The sequence below is a fragment of the Nyctereutes procyonoides genome, unplaced genomic scaffold, assembly GCF_905146905.1.
Source record: "Nyctereutes procyonoides isolate TBG_1078 unplaced genomic scaffold, NYPRO_anot_genome, whole genome shotgun sequence".
NCBI lineage: Eukaryota > Metazoa > Chordata > Mammalia > Carnivora > Canidae > Nyctereutes > Nyctereutes procyonoides.
The window spans coordinates 31,397,866-31,414,573 of NW_026575030.1; the positions used below are offsets into that span (position 1 = coordinate 31,397,866).

General features: G+C 35.9%; 1 protein-coding gene across 2 annotated transcripts in view; it reads right to left on the bottom strand.

Moving 5' to 3' along the window:
* The window catches only part of GRAMD1C (GRAM domain containing 1C), an 88,294-nt gene that overhangs the window by 21,422 nt on the left and 50,164 nt on the right, over nt 1-16,708 (bottom strand). For both annotated transcript variants that reach the window (XM_055316302.1, XM_055316303.1), the window contains 4 exons: nt 14,416-14,534; nt 11,183-11,315; nt 7,806-7,968; nt 101-238 (listed from right to left, as the gene is read on the bottom strand). In XM_055316302.1, the coding sequence (XP_055172277.1) occupies nt 101-238; nt 7,806-7,968; nt 11,183-11,315; nt 14,416-14,534 (553 nt within the window). The remainder of the gene's footprint in view (nt 1-100; nt 239-7,805; nt 7,969-11,182; nt 11,316-14,415; nt 14,535-16,708) is intronic.

A 16,708-nucleotide genomic window follows, 5' to 3' on the forward strand; every position in this document is an offset into this window, starting at 1 on the left:
AATCAAACCCTAGTTTTTCCCCTGGCAGCATAAATAGGCTCAACTCTTAAAGGATAATAAAATTCTCCCTTATTTATCATTAGGTAAACACAAGACCAACCGATTATATTTCTAGAATTGGCAAATCTCTGCATAAAGCGTGAACTGGTGAAGAGCAGTTCAAACATTCTCTCAGCACTGATACGAAAAACACGGTTGATATAAAGTCTTCCATGAAGATCTTTCTCAGGAACATTTTCTGGGGAAACAAACAAAAAAACCACAGGACTGAAAGGGGAGAAACTAAAGAATGGTAATTTCAAGATTTTGTTTTGTTTTTGCACAAAATGGTTTTTTTTATTATAAATTAATTTTTATTGGTGTTCAATTTACCAACATACAGAATAACACCCAGTGCTCATCCCGTCAAGTGTCCCCCTCCGTGCCCGTCACCCATTCACCCCCACCCCCCACCCTCCTCCCCTTCCACCACCCCTAGTTCATTTCCCAGAGTTAGAAGTCTTTATGTTCTGTGTCCCTTTCTGATATCTCCCACACATTTCTTCTCCCTTCCCTTATATTCCCCTTCACTATTATTCATATTCCCCAAATGAGTGAGAACATACACTGTTTGTCCTTCTCCGATTGACTTACTTCACTCAGCATAATACCCTCCAGTTCCATCCACGTTGAAGCAAATGGTGGGTATTTGTTGTTTCTAATGGCTGAGTAATATTCCATTGTATACATAAACCACATCTTCTTTATCCATTCATCTTTCCATGGGCACCGAGGCTCCTTCCACAGTTTGGCTATTGTGGACATGGCTGCTAGAAACATCGGGGTGCAGGTGCCCCGGCGTTTCATTGCATCTGAATCTTCGGGGTAAATCCCTAACAGTGCAATTGCTGGGTCGTAGGGCAGGTCTATTTTTAATTCTTTGAGGAACCTCCACACAGTTTTCCAGAGTGGCTGCACCAGTTCACATTCCCACCAACAGTGTAAGAGGGTTCCCTTTTCTCCACATCCTCTCCAACATTTGTTGTTTCCTGCCTTATTAATTTTCCCCATTCTTTTTTAAATGTGATTACAATGATCAGCACATTCCACACACTTTATTAAAACTCCAAATTGGCATTATATACAGAAGCACTGTATACAAATATACATAATATATATCTAATTAAACTATATATGATCAATATTTCAGTCATCAAACCCAAAAGATATAAAACTATATAACCTGAATGATATCAAACTCCCATAATATATCACTCAAAAGAGTATTTCAAAAGTGACAAGGTTAATAACAGTGGGACTCACAGGGGTGTATCTACCACAGGAATTAGCAGGTCCTATTTCTGAATGCTCATACATTCAGTAAATATTAAGTCACGAATGGCTCTAACTCATTCACTCACTCGGTAGCCTGAATAATGTTTCCAGCCTGATTTAAAGCTGACTGCCCCAAGATAAGCATCATCATATTTACAACCTATTCTCAATACCACCCATTAAAAGAACTAAGAAACCCTTCAGAAAAATAATCTTCAAGTCAAGGAATATTACATTTCTCTGGGAACCTGATAATGATAGTGTTGAAAGCTACTGGCTGGTAGAAAATGAAGAAACAATATCTGCTCATCTCTCTTCACGTTCCCTGGAAACATTATATATAATAGCCCATGCTTATTTGGTACTTAATATAAGCCAGGAACTGTACTAAGCACCTTACAGGTATTCATTCCTCTTATCCTCACAGCAATCCTGAAAGATGGATGGTATTATCATCATCTCATCATATAGATGAGGAAAATGAGGGAAAGAGAGAACTTCCAAAGCTCCATAGCTAGTGAGTGACTGAAATGGAACTTGGATTCACTGCAGCTCCAGGGCACACCAACTTAACCTCTATTTTATACTGCTAGGAGTTTAACTTAGAAGAATCAAAAGGAAAGAAAAGAAGAGAGAAGAAAAAAAGTTGAGAAGAAATAAGATAGCTAGGAATAAGAGTCTGGTAAAAGAAATAGAGCAAACCAATCCAATATGAAATTTTAATGATTTCAGGACTGGGATTATTTATTGTCTCAAGGATTATGTTCCATTGATACAGAATAAAAACTGTGACAAAAGCTCCCCCTATTACAGATAATCATGCACTAAGATGCGTAGAGCATCTGTCAATATTAAATCATTGGGAAGCAGCCTGGTCAGGTAAAGGCAGGTAAATTCTTCTAGCTCTGCCTTTATCCCAACGATTGCTTTTTCTCCCTCATTAAATGATTTCTGTCTATCTATTTTGCTACAGGTGCAGAGAACTCAGGAGAATATTGATTTACCTTTCCCCTGCAACAATACTATGTGCAGGCAAAAGCCAGTCACGACAATTTCAAATAATGGCTCTTTGGTATAGAAATAAATCACTGAAACTAGGTAATGTGCTAAGGTCTTGTGAGATAACTTCCCAATTAGGCTTGAGAAATAGACTTTTCTGATACAGAATATATGTTCATTGTAAAAATAATTTATATATTCACAAAGAAAGAAAACAAGTAGAGGTAATTCTATTGATCCTGCTCATTTTCCTCACAGAACTTAACCTGAGTTGTATTATATGTTTATTGGCTTATTGACTTATTTATTGCCTCTCTCCCCAGTAAGAGTCTAAGTTCCATGTGAGTAGGGACCATGTCAATTTTAAACCCCTGTACACATTATGTATTTGGCACATAAGTGTTAAATAACTATTTTTGAAAGAATGAATAACTACTTAAGATGCTAAAAAAAGTGTCTTAGGATCAATTATTATTTAAAGGACTTTGATTTTACAGCCATATATTTTAGCTTTTTATTTGGGAATAATTTTTTGATTTACAATTAATGAAGCTGGGTATTATTCCTGCCCTTTCCCAGTAATATCCTTTTTCTGTACAAGGATCAAATCCAAAATACCACGATGTATTTAGTTCTTTTATCTCCCTATTCTCCTCCAATTGTGACAGTCTCTCATTCTTTCCTTGTTTTTTAATGGCCTTACACACTTGAAGAACACTGGTCAGGTATTTTGTAGAATGTCCCTCAACTTAGGGTTATCTGTTTTTTCATGATTAGACTGGGGTTGTGGATTTGGGGAAGAATGCCCACAAATGTAAGGTGACCTTCTCGTCAAACTCAGGGGATTGGGGATCCAGGGTATCAACGTGATTTATGGTCAGCAGCCTGGTCAGGTAAAGGCAGGTAAATTCTTCTAGCTCTGCCTTTATCCCAATAATTGCTTTTGCTCCCTCATTAAATGATTTCTGTCTATCTATTTTGCTAAAGGTGCAGGGAATTTAGGAGAATATTGATTTACCTTTCCCCTGCAACAATACTATGTGGTTACCAACTATGTGGTTACCAATGGTAACCATGATCACTTGAGGTGGCATCTGGCAGGTTCTTCCACTGTAAAGTTACCATGTTCTGTTTGTTAGAAATGAGTCACTAAGTTCAGTCCATACTCAAGAGAAGGAGAATTAAGTTCCACCTCCTGTAAAGGGAAGTATCTATGTATATTATTTGAACCTCTGTAAGGAAGACTCGTGCTTTCTCCCTCATTTACATATTTATTTGATCATTCATATCAGTATGAACTCATGAATAGTTATTTTAACTTTAGTTTATACCAGTTCTATCATTATTTGTTTTGTTGATCAAATTTTTTTAGTTTGGCCATTAGGAGCTCTTTCAGGTTGACTCCTATGCCCTTCTGATATTCCTTTAAAAAAAAAAAAAGCATTTCTTTATTTATGGCCCTACAAAAAACTCCAGCCTCATTTTGTGTATTCTCCATCTCAGCCCCAGAAGCAGTCATTTCACTAAGGAGTTCTCAAACTATAATTTTTCAAAAGTAAGTTTCTTGTTCACATTTATGAAGAAAAGAACTTACACTCATATAAACATTTCAATACATTTTCATTTTTTCATTTCAACTCCACTGTTAGATAAATTGTTTTGTATTATGACTGATAAAATAGAATTCATGGTACTACTATTGGAAATTAATAATACCTTTTGTATGTAAATTAATTCAAAGAAGTAAGGACATGAAATAAACTATTTCCACCTAGGATCATTAATTATGAGAGTCAAGTACTTTCAAGCCTCCTGTCCAAGTAACGTCACCAATAATACTGCTGTAACATATGAAACTAGCAAGTGGTATTTCAAGTGGGGAAAAGAACATCACTCAACCTGGTAGCAGGTTACTATTTCCAGTAAATAAGAAATATTTCTTAAATTGAAAATATTCAAACATATCAGTTTGAAAGTGGTCAGTGGAAATGATGGGGAAAATGAGACAGATAAATAAATATGAGAAGAACATGGGCATAAAGGAATAAACCATATGTTTGACAGTGTTTTGAGGGTTCACGAAAAATGTACTAGGTAGGTGTACAAGAACAGCAGATAATTTGGGTTTTGAGTAAGTAAGGACACACCATTTGTTTTATCTTCTATCTACTAAAAACTGGTGACTTGCTATCTTCTTGACTCAGATGGAGGGCTTTCTTTGCATCTAAAAGATCAAGTTCAATTTGAGAGTGTTGTTCAAACACGTGACTCAGGTAACTATGTCAGAGTTACCTGGTTTAGTCTAATGGCTGCTTCCCTGACATACTAGACTATTTCATGGCTCTTTCTCAGCTTTCGATAGAGGTCTTCTTGTTCTCACCTTTAGTAATTAATAAGCATCACCTGATACTTGATTTCTGTTTTTCTTTGCCTGACTTTCCAATTCATCTTGTTCTCTCAGCTACAGGTCATGGATTCCAATTTTGCTATTCTTATGTGCTCCTCCCCCAGCCTAATCTTTACCTGACTTTACTTCCATTCTCAACACAAGTGACTTTGGCTAGGGAATCCTGTCACACCAAATTCTAATCTTAGCTATATAAAATCAAACTTAACTCTGTCATGACACAGCCCGGGTGTCTCATGCCATCAAGCCAGTTCATCAGCTTCCACTCAAGGCTGTACCCCCGGGGCAGATGTTTCACAGATTATCCATGATATGATAGAGCAGGGCAGGTGAAAGAAGTAAATCCTAACAGCAACAGAAATATATCTGTGGCCAAAAACATAGCCATAATTACTTTATACTTGTAGATGTGGATACATTGTGTCAACTCATGTTCATCTGCCAGGAAACCCCCAGCACCTTCTCATATGCTCTGAACTCCCCAAAACCAGGTATGTAGTTATTAAGCTGAGGAAAGCTTATCAGCAGCAACACTCTAGATAAACAAGGTTCTACAGCTTATTCTGTGAAGTATCATATACCAAATTTTTAAGTTTGCATATGGTTTAACAGATTAAAACATAATGCTTAGCATTTTGCTCAGGAGCTGGTGGCCCAGAACCCATTTCTGGAAGTACAGAAATATCCCTAAAAGGGCACCCTTCAATCTTGGTGGGTTTTAAAATGCCTACTATAGAATAAGAACATCAAAAAAAGAAGCCAGTCAAAGCAGATTCTAACTTTCCCTGTATGGGCTTCAGTTAAACTCCACATCAAAGAGACTGAACTAGTTGTTTCAGGTCCCTCCATGAGATATTTCATGATGCTCTGCTTTGCTGATTCCTCTCTGGGATACATGAGTCTAGAGGGAGTCTCTACTTCAAACTGGTCTAGTGTCCCCCTCCTGAAGATTACAATCTATAGATGGCAGAAAAGAGGAAAAAAGGAAATCCTTTCATTTTCTCACTCAGAATGCTCACAATGGTGGATCAAAATACTATCGTTTTAAAAAAACGATGTTGGGTTTAAAATAATCTGCCATTTACCTAACTCCCTCTAAATCCACACACAAATTCCTTTCTTTTGACCTTTCTTATTTTCCCCAGTTCACTGACTTCAAGTGTCTTCATAACCTCACAACTTCCAGAAAATAAAAAAAATAGATTCATTATAATACTCACTTAATATGTATGATAAGCCTGAGATTTTGAAATCTGCTTAGGGAAAGCAAAAGATTTGTTATGTAATGATAATCAAATAAGAAAAAGATCATTCCCTGTACCTTAAAGAAAACATCCACAAAAGAAGGCTGGATAGTACATGTAAGGTCTTACTGCCATAAAATCAGTCTTTAAAAGGACACTAGCAAGGGAGGAAATGCCATCAGGGCTCACATGCAATACAACAACTACACTACTGTCATTCTTTATTTATAGATATGAACACAGCTTATATGAGATTTAATATCATCCTTTATGAAGCTTATCATTAATGTTAATTTTATAGGATCAATAAGGCAACTTATTTTTAAGGACTATTCTTGTAAAAAAGCAGGGAAGAAAGAGGAGGAAAAGAAATCCCTGTTTTGGCGTCACTTACCTATCTGGCCACTGGGTGACAGAGTAGATCTTCCTAAAGTCAGAGGTTTAGACAGGCAGGAGATTACTAATTCATCCTGCTACTTACTAATTCATCCTACTAATTCATCCAAAGCATGAATGGTTAGGACACTAAGAGAGTGTAGTCATTCATGGAGCGCAATCCTTTTAAAAACTTACTCTCAACTATCTTTTCAAAAGAACTCAAGGACTGTCTCTTAATGCATTCTGTGATTTTTAGGAACTACTGAATTTTTATATATGTTTTCAAGAGTATGGATTTAAAAAAAAAAAAGAGTATGGATTTAGTTTTCATTAAAGATACTTGCTATAGTATTCCCAAACCAAAGCTGATTTAGATTTGGTTTTCATAGATTTGGTCTCAGTTTGCTTTTATTTATTTATTTATTTATTTTTTAATTTTTATTTATTTATGATAGTCACACAGGGAGAGAGAGAGAGGCAGAGACACAGGCAGAGGGAGAAGCAGGCTCCATGCACCGGGAGCCCAATGTGGGATTTGATCCCAGGTCTCCAGGATCGCGCCCTGGGCCAAAGGCAGGCGCCAAACTGCTGCGCCACCCAGGGATCCCTCAGTTTGCTTTTAGATTTGGATTTGATTTTAAATTTGACTTGGATTTAGTTTTGGTTTTTATAGATTTGGTTTTCACTATAGTAAAAGACTTCAGGGGTTCCCACACCAGGCCTAATCTGAACAGTAACTAGACTAGCGAATACAATCATATCCCACAGATCCAAACAACTATAATGTCCCCCATTACTAATATCCTGAGCATTGCTGAACAGAGCAAAAACCACTGGCACTGCTCCCTTTCCTGAAATTAGAAAATAGTCACTCCACTGTATCTTTCCCAATGTCTCCCCACTTCACAGACTTCAGATGTCAACAATCTTAGAATTAAAAAAAAAAAGATTCTTCAAAATGCCCACTTAATAAGTCTGATAAGCCCCAGGTACTAACTTAGAGAAAGTATGGAGAACATGATTTTTTATAAAGTTTCATTTAAGCAACTTGGTTTATTATATTCTCTACTTTTGTAGCTCTCTCTCTCCCTTCCTTTTTTTCTTTCTTTCACTTCTTTCTTTCTTTCTTTTTTGGTAGTTCAAAGTATAATTATAGTATTTATAACAATATGCAGATTTGTATTCAGATTTGCTTTTCCATTGCTCAATCTTCACTGACTTAAGGCTTGGAACTTTAAAAGGTAAATGTGATAGAGATCTTCAAATTCTAGTCTTCTGAAAAGTGGAGCTGGGTTAGACCTAGCAGCTTCTTTCCCCTATTTTCTATTAACTTCCACCTTTCTTTTGGTTCTTTATAGAGTGAGAATGTATCTAATACAACTAAATTCTCAATCTGTACTCACCCAATACAAAGATAAGCATTAAAAGACACATTTTATTAAAATTTATAAGAAATTGTTTACCTTCGTCAACAGAATCTGAAGTACTGCTTTTGTCCAAAGAAAGATATTCATTTTTATTCAAGTCCAGTGATTTTGACGGCATTCTTCTTAACCTCTTTTCTGAAGTTAGTAAAGGACTCTTTTTGATCTGTTTCTCACTTTGAGGTTCCTCTTTCCCTAACCCCTAAAAGGCAAACAATCCAGTTTAAAAACAGATTATTGGCTTAGATTTTAAAGTGAGATCTTTAATAGATGCTTTGAAATACAGCTCTTTGAAAAATGTATTTATGTTTGCATCGCATTTCCAATACAGTCCATAAAATATTGGTAAATAATAATATAATATATTCTAGAGTCATCTTCTTTTATAGTAATGAACAATAAATTTATGAAGAACATCATATAAGAATTCACAGTTAACATCAAGTGAATCACTTAAGCACAGGGAAAGGGGAGCAGAGGACAAAAATAATGTAACAGCAGATGCTTTGGGGTGGGCAAAGGAGAGGAATCAAACCTGATTAGTGCCCCCAGACAATGTAACAGCAGATGCTTTGGGGTGGGCAAAGGAGAGGAATCAAACCGGTTAGTGCCCCCAGACAATACCTGCCCCATCATCTCAAGGAAGAGAATTCCCCCATTCTCAAGACCAGTAACTACAGGGGAAAGGGAAAGAAAAGAGAGAGGTAAGAGTCATATAAGAATACAGTAGAGGAGATTAGATTAACAGGAAACATTAATTTCACAGCAAATTTGTAAGAACATAGTTGGTTTTGCTGTTAAGGGACTGAGGAGGTGGGGATTAAAATATATTCAATATATGATACTATCTATACTTTCTGGGGATAATTGAATCTAGATACATCATTTCTATAATAAATTTAATGTTAGGCATTAAAATATGAATGCTATTGCCATGTTAGTATTCAAGTAGAGCTGTATTATAATTAGGTTTAATAGAACAGTATAAAAATATAAACTGTGCAGCAAAGTACCTTCTTGCATTATCTGTGTGTAAGTAGATGACACAGAGCATATTTCTAATTCTTACACTTCCTGCCCCATGAGATCTTTGAGTAGCACTGAAGGGCAGAAGCTCCAGGGAGGAGACAGGTTTCTATTTGCCACTCAGAGAGCAGAATAACAAGTGGGACCCAGGACACAATTTATGAAAGGATTATTCTACCCCAGTCAGAGGATTGATTCTCCAAGCAGAGGTTACTGCTAAAATTGAGATTTGATTTTATTTGGGAATTTGACACTACAAAGCAACATGCTTACTTAGCTGACCCAGAACCTCTTTAGCAAATGCTAAGTAGAGTTAGTTTCCACATATATTTCTTCTGTTGTTTGTAATTAAGATATGGTTCCTATTATAAAAAAATACAGACAGATACTTTTAGGAAAAGTAATTGTGTGGTTGGTATCCAGACAATTTTTATTTCTTCATATTCTTTTCTGTATTTCCTGAATTTTTAGAATGAATATTAATTTTATAATGTAAGAAAGATCTATTTCATCTTAAAAATGTTAAAAATGTTATTTTTTCCTTTGTTATTTCCAACTTTCTTGGAAGTAAAAATGAAACAAAGTAAGTGATATATGATATCTGTCGACATCTGAGAATCTCACCATACTGTACTTGAGTGTAAAAAAAGAGTGAATTTATATATTACTTATATGCCATAACCTGAAAACATCTATACTAAATGTCAATGAATGTATAATCAACCTTAAACATTAAAGTCTTCCTCTACATTCCATTCCTTTTCCTTAAAGGAAACATAACATCCTTTAAGGACAAATTAGAAGCAAGAACCAATGGATTAACTATTCCAAGAGCAGGAAGAAGACAAAGCCAAGGTGGTTGTAGAAAGACTCAAGATTAGTAGTTTTCAGAATCCAGTCCTCAAAGTCAGCCTTTTGTAAAAGGATCAAGAGATTGCAAGAGATCTCCTGTCCTGTTACCTCTCTAAAATTGAGTAGTCTGCTTTTCTCCATGAGAACATATGAAGGAATTAGCATCTAGAATCACCTCCCTGTGGTAAATTCCTTAAGGGTCTCTAGATGGAACAGTTTTGCAAGAAATCCACAATACAAAATTAGACTGGGATAGATGTATGACAGTTGCCTGAAACAAGTTGATAACTTTTTAAAATTAGGCCTTTTAAATATTCTGCTTCAGTGTTTTCCCAACGCTTATTCACAGATGCTGGGAGCTCCATGGGAGAGGGGAGAAAAGGTCCCTTGCTGGCCATATGCAGATTCACCTTCCATTATAATAGCTTATGGTTATTGAATATTTAATGTGTGACAGGGATCATTCAAAGCACCTTCACATGTATTAATTCATTTAATCCTCATTAAAAAAAAACAATCCTATGGGGTATTACTGTCCTCTTCTTATAGTTGAAAAAAAAAGCATAGAAATGTTAAGTAAGTAAGTTAATTTAACTTCTTTAAGGGCATTCAGGTAGCACGTGGCAGAGGTAGGATTTGAAACCAAAGCTCTGCTTTAAACCAAGAAATTCAGCTTTGGCTCAGACTTGCATCTGCAATCTACAGTAGGAGCACTCTCAGCACTCAGAATGTGGTCTCTAAATACCATTCTTTACTAACAAGTATGGTCCCTTAGGAGAATGGCTGATACTAAGTCTGGGATAGTAAGTATACAAAGTGAGCCTAGGACACATTGTTGTGCTAGAAAGAAAGGAACCCATGAAAGATTATTGATCATTTAAAAAAAAACACAAACAAACAAAGAAGCCAATCTAAAGGGGCTCCCATTGGCAGAGGAGACAAACTGAGTATTTAAACAAATAAATAAATAATGACTCAAATGATAGAAACTCATTGAAATACATTTTTTTAAAAGCAATGGACTTATAATGATACCTGGAAAAATTAAGGAAGAAACTAAGTAACTATGAATTAACTGAACTATGAATTAATCAAACAGAACTATGAATTAACCAAACATGCCTGCTTTCATAGTCAGCTAAGGAAGCACCTATTGTTACTAAAGCATGCAGTGTAGGGTTCTCATCTCCCCCTTCAAAACAGATTCTTTCTACCACACATACCACTTAATCTGAGAAAAATTCTGCTAACTATGAATTCCTCTATCTTATTATATTTTTAATGATGTATATTCCCTTTATAGACTAATGCTCAGGAAACTGGTAATTCTGTACCATATCCAGCTCTTAACAAAACCACATATTTTTCCCATATAATCTCTGCTACTTATAGACTTAAAACCTTTCTTCTAAGATAAAGGAGTAGCCTAACATCTTAAATTTTTAAACATTTTGTACAGTGTATTTTTATTTGATCTCACATTATGATTAAAACATGGCAGCATCAGACATATTTTAAAAGGGATATCATGCACTAACCCCTTTTGGTGGATTTGCATCAATTGATTCTGCTTCTGAAACCGGATTAACTGCTTCTCGGGTAAAACTGATGGACTTGGAAAATTTTTCATCTCTCTCCCCACAGTCATCCAAGCTACTTCTTCCTGGACTCCTATAGGAAACATGTCATTAAAAAATTTTTTAATTTTAGAAATATAATCAGTCATCTGTACAAGTAAGTGATTTGGTCTCCCCACTGAGGTCCTCTGCCATTCTATTGTAAAGCATTCGACAACAAATGGTTTTTTGTAATGTAACAAATAAGTCCCACTTATAACAAGCCCATCTTCTTTTTTTTTTAATTTTTTTTTTTTTTACTTATCTACGATAGTCACAGAGAGAGAGAGAGAGAGAGAGGCAGAGACACAGGCAGAGGGAGAAGCAGGCTCCATGCACCGGGAGCCCAACGTGGGATTCGATCCCGGGTCTCTAGGATCACGCCTTGGGCCAAAGGCAGGCGCCAAACCACTGCGCCACCCAGGGATCCCCAAGCCCATCTCCTTAAATCACATGCAAAATGACTTTATTTCTGAAAACAAAATATGAGATTTTTATAAACTTCAGAAACCATTAAAAAAATTAACCAAGTACAAGCAGCTGTAACAGCAACTAATGCAATGGATATTACAGTTTGTTTAAATTTCAGTTATGGACCACCACAAAGCTTTGAAAGGTACAGGGTAGATGTTTGAGTTGAATGACAGTCAACACTAGAAGGCACTTTCAGATCTCCTTCCTTCTGATTCAGTTCCAGCTGACGTGGTGAGTCCCTCCCAGAGGGGGTAACTCCTGGTATCTGAGCACAGACCCCATTCAATCAGTCCATGCCCACCTTCTTGTTCTCATTCCTAAGGACAAAGTTTAAGGAACAGCTTTCAAATGATCATAGGTATGTGACTACAACAAAGGTCCTGGGACCTACTTTTCCTCTCTCAGGGAGGAACATAAAGAAAGGAAAATCTATTAAACATAAAAGGAGTACAACTGATCTAATGTCCAGGTCTCAAATTTATTAAGTAATTATTCCTACATAACCATCGCTACATAGAGACTTAAAGCTTTTCTAAAATAAAGTAGCAGCCTAATATCTTCAGCTATGTTATCCCGAGGAAAGAATACCTCTACTCTACCCCACCCAAATAATATCTAGGTTAGCTGCTAAGTCACTCCTGGCCAGAGGGAATAGCAGGGCTGAGAGGACCAAACTAGAAAAATGGCCCCTCAAGCCTCTCCCAGCAGCTGAGTGTCTGCATGTGAGTATTTTAAGGGTGGGAGTGAGCTGTGGAGAATACAGAAAGAAAAAAGGAGGAGGAAGAGTGATGGAAAGACTAAAAATGAAGACAAAGAAGATAGAAGAGCTGATTAAATAAAGCCTTGAGACAGATACGCTTCTTTTGGTAATGGGAAGAAAGGGAAAAGGAGAAGAGGGAATAAGAATCTGGTCACATCTCTGAGAAAGCAGTCACCAGAAAACAGCAGCTTCTCTGGTGACTTCAAAAACCTGGACTTTAGAGCATATAATGTATTTGGTTAAAAATATTTATTCTCTTCTTCAAAGACTAGAAACTCCTTCAGTTGGCAGGGAACTTGGAGCCCATCTAATTTAACAGCTTCATTTCAGAGATGAGTCGAGTGAGGATCAGAAAGGCTAAGAGATTTGGTTGAGGTTGTGCAGCTACTTGGTGGCCAAGTCCAGACTAGAATCCTGATCTTCTTCACCATAATCCAAGGCTCTCTGCATTATGTCAATTGCTTTTCTACCCAGCTCCAGTACCTAAGAGAGACTAGTAAACTTTACAAGAAGAGCATTACAGTGGAAATTTTTAACTTTACAGAAAACTAATAAAATATGTATGAGCAAACATGTAAAAAAGACTAAAATATTGATGCTGGGCTGAAACGGTAGAAAGAAGATCAGCATAACTAGAGGCTACCTAAACAAAGGAAAAATTGTGTATATAGTGAGACTTCTGAAAGACTTCCATTTTAAGATTTATTTGCTATAGAATTTTTTTAAGATTTTATTTATTAAAAAAAAGATTTTATTTATTTATTCATGATAGTCACAGAGAGAGAGAGGCAGAGACATAGGCAGAGGGAGAAGCAGGCTCCATGCAGGGAGCTCGACGTGGGATTAGATCCCAGGTCTCCGGGATCGTGCCCTGGGCCAAAGGCAGGCGCTAAACCGCTGCGCCACCCAGGGATCCCTATTTGCTATAGAATTTTTAAGTAAGAGTTTTATTAGCATATAATTCACATATCATAAAATTCACCCCCTTTAAAGTGTACAATACAGTGGTTCATAGAGTTGCACAGCCATGATCACCACTATCTATCTAGTTTTAGAACATGTTCATCCCCAAAAAGAAATCCTATACCCATTAGCAATAACTCCTGATTCTCCCTTCCCCCAAACTCTGGCAAGTACTAATCTACTGTCTGTGTCTATGGATCTACTCATTCTGGTCTCCATCTCATATAATAGAATCATACAACATGTGGTCTTTAGTGACTTACTCCTTTCACTTATAATGACTACTATAGAATTTTAATGTCTTATCGTTAGTTGTTTTTATTGCTATGACCTCAATTACCATTGGACAAAAATGCACTTTCACTTGTACAGGTTAATAAAAATGTCCACTCATCTAAATGAATCCCCATGAGTCACAAATCTCTCTCATATCTGAATTCCTTTATAACATTATATATTGCTCCTTTTGGCCTTTATCTAATTTTCAACCTCATACTACAATCATTTGCATTCCCCAGAGTACTATCAGCTCCTTTCATTAATATATTCAATATTTACTGAGTGCCAACTACATGTCAAGCATTACACTAGCTTTTTCTTGAGGAAACATTATCTTTGTATCCCTCAAAATACCTACCAGCTAATTTATTTTATTGTTATCTAGATCAGAGATGTCACTAGGTACTTCTCCAGATTCTTAATAAAACGCTTTACTAAAACCACAACTTTAAGCAAATCCTAGATGACAGTTACAAAACTAACATTTCCTTATATGTCCTGTATTTGTTTACCAATTTAGCAAACTATTCACCGTCTTCACTTTTCACTGCATTCTACTGCAAAGAGGCAAATTCCACCCAAGGGTGAATGAATAGAAATTCTAAGTTAGTGAGTGTAAAATGATTCTACATTAATTAATGATTAATAAATTGTGAAATTTCAAGACACTTTGCTCTACCTTGGCTGCACGTTATCCTCAATCGACAGAGACAAGTTTTCCATCTCTTCAGCATTTAAGCCGAGCTCATTGCCATAGTTCTGCTGGAGCAGCTGCCAAAATTCCTGTCTGGTCAAGCTCTAAAATGACAGAAAAATTACACTGAGTATCGGAAAATACAAGATTGAATAACACAGTGATTCAAAACATGAATTTTGAAGTCAAAATGACCTGTTGTACAGATTCTAAAGTGGAACTTCGGTAGTTATTTGACCTTTCTAGATGTCAGTTCTCTATATCTATAAAAAATGGGTTAACAAAACTTATCTGACAGGGTTGACAGTGGGAGTAGACAAAATGTTGATTTTAAAGTGCTTAACATAATAACTACTGTAAATGGGAAGTAAGATATTTAAAATGGCCTTTTCATAGAATAGTTTGTTCATGCTATCTGGCAGTCACTAATCTGCAATTTAAATTCTACAATTCAACCAGTCTACCATGACCACTGCATCAGTAGCCAGAGTTCTAATCATCAATTCAGAACCATCCTCTTACTTCATAATGTATCTGAATATTTTGGCTATTTTAAAAACCTTATATATCAGTAAACTGTAAGTTATATTTTCATAAAGTATAAAAGGCAGCAGGCTAAAATTCGAGTATTTTCTTTGATTTATTTTTAACAAAATCCAGAGTGTTCTTTCTTTGTAGGTATCATAACAACTGATACAAAAGACTCATGCATCACATAACAAAACAAAAACAATAATAGTATGATAACCAATGGTCTGATTTTTAGAAACATTTAAGGTGGTTAATACACGAGTAAGCAAGGTAGAGGGAGACAGCATAACACCTGAGGCAACTGTTGGCAAGATTCTTTATCTCTCTCATTCATTCAACAACTATTTATTTAGAACCTACCAAACACATTATCACTGCACTAGAGATGGAAGATAAAAATGATGTACTAGTTAAGCTCCCTGCTCTCAAACAACTTATAATATAGTTGAAGAAACATGAGAGATTTTAAGTTAAATATGATAGGCCATAATATTAAGTACTAAAGTACCGATAGAATCACATACTTTAAAAGTCTAAAAGCAAGAAATATTACTGTGGATTAGGGTGATCAGATAAGGCTTCACACTGGAGAGGGTTTTCAGCAGAGCTGAAGGAAGGACATGAATGGGGAAAGTGGAGAAATGATATTTTGGGAGAGGGAAACCAACATACAAATACAGAATAAATAAAGAACATAGGTAATACTTGCTTTTTAAAAAAAGATTTATTTATTTTTATTTTAGAGAGAAAAACACACGCACATGCTTGCATGGATGGGAGAGGGGCAGAGAGAGAGAAAGAAATAAAATCCTCAAGTGGACTCCCCACTGAGTGTGAAGCCCAACTTGGGGCTCTATCCCAGGACTCTGAAATCATGACCTGAGCCAAAATCAAGAGTCAGTCACTTAACTGACTGAGCCACTCAGGTGCCCCAGGTAATACTTGTTCAGAAGTCAGTTAATAGTTTTTCTATCTAACTGGAGTAAAAAACTTCAGTCAGAAAATAACAGGGATAAAAGATAGGGAGATTTAATGGACCCAAAGCATACATATGCCTTAAATCCCTCCCTGATACTTCCCTTGATGAATGCCACTTCTTTTTTCTTTCTCCTTGTTTCTTCTCCCTATTTAGTGGCTATGGAATCTTTGTTTGTTACATTACCCTAGATGACCTTCATTATATTTCATGGAAACTCAAAGAGATTAAGAATAAAATTTCTGCATTACTTTCGAATTTGCCATAGCCAGACTACTAGAATTCCTCAAGAGTAGTTGATGAAAATTCAGATATTATTATCAATACTTCAAAAAATCAAAAATATCCAAACAGTTACCTACAATAAAGTTATTCTAGCTAACTAAAATGTCAAGGCTCTTTGGATCTGAGTTACATTAGCCTTGAGTAGTTATTTAAGGCTGATAAGACACTCATTAGAAATAATATTTGTCTAATAAACAATAATGTTCTAACATTTTATTATTTAGTATACAGCATTTGTTTGATGACAAAGTCTTTTGAAGACTACCATCCATAAAAGAAAAATAAAAAGGGTCACTAGCGGTAGTGAAAGTTAAGGAACCACTGTCCTTGATCCTAAAGATATCCCCCACACATTTCTTTTCTGACTCCCACTCCAGAAAAGCATTTATGATTAGCAATTAGTTCATATTCAATAATTCAATTTTTCAAAGACATTATCTTTTTTTTTAATTTAATTTTTTTTATTTATTCATGATAGTCACACAC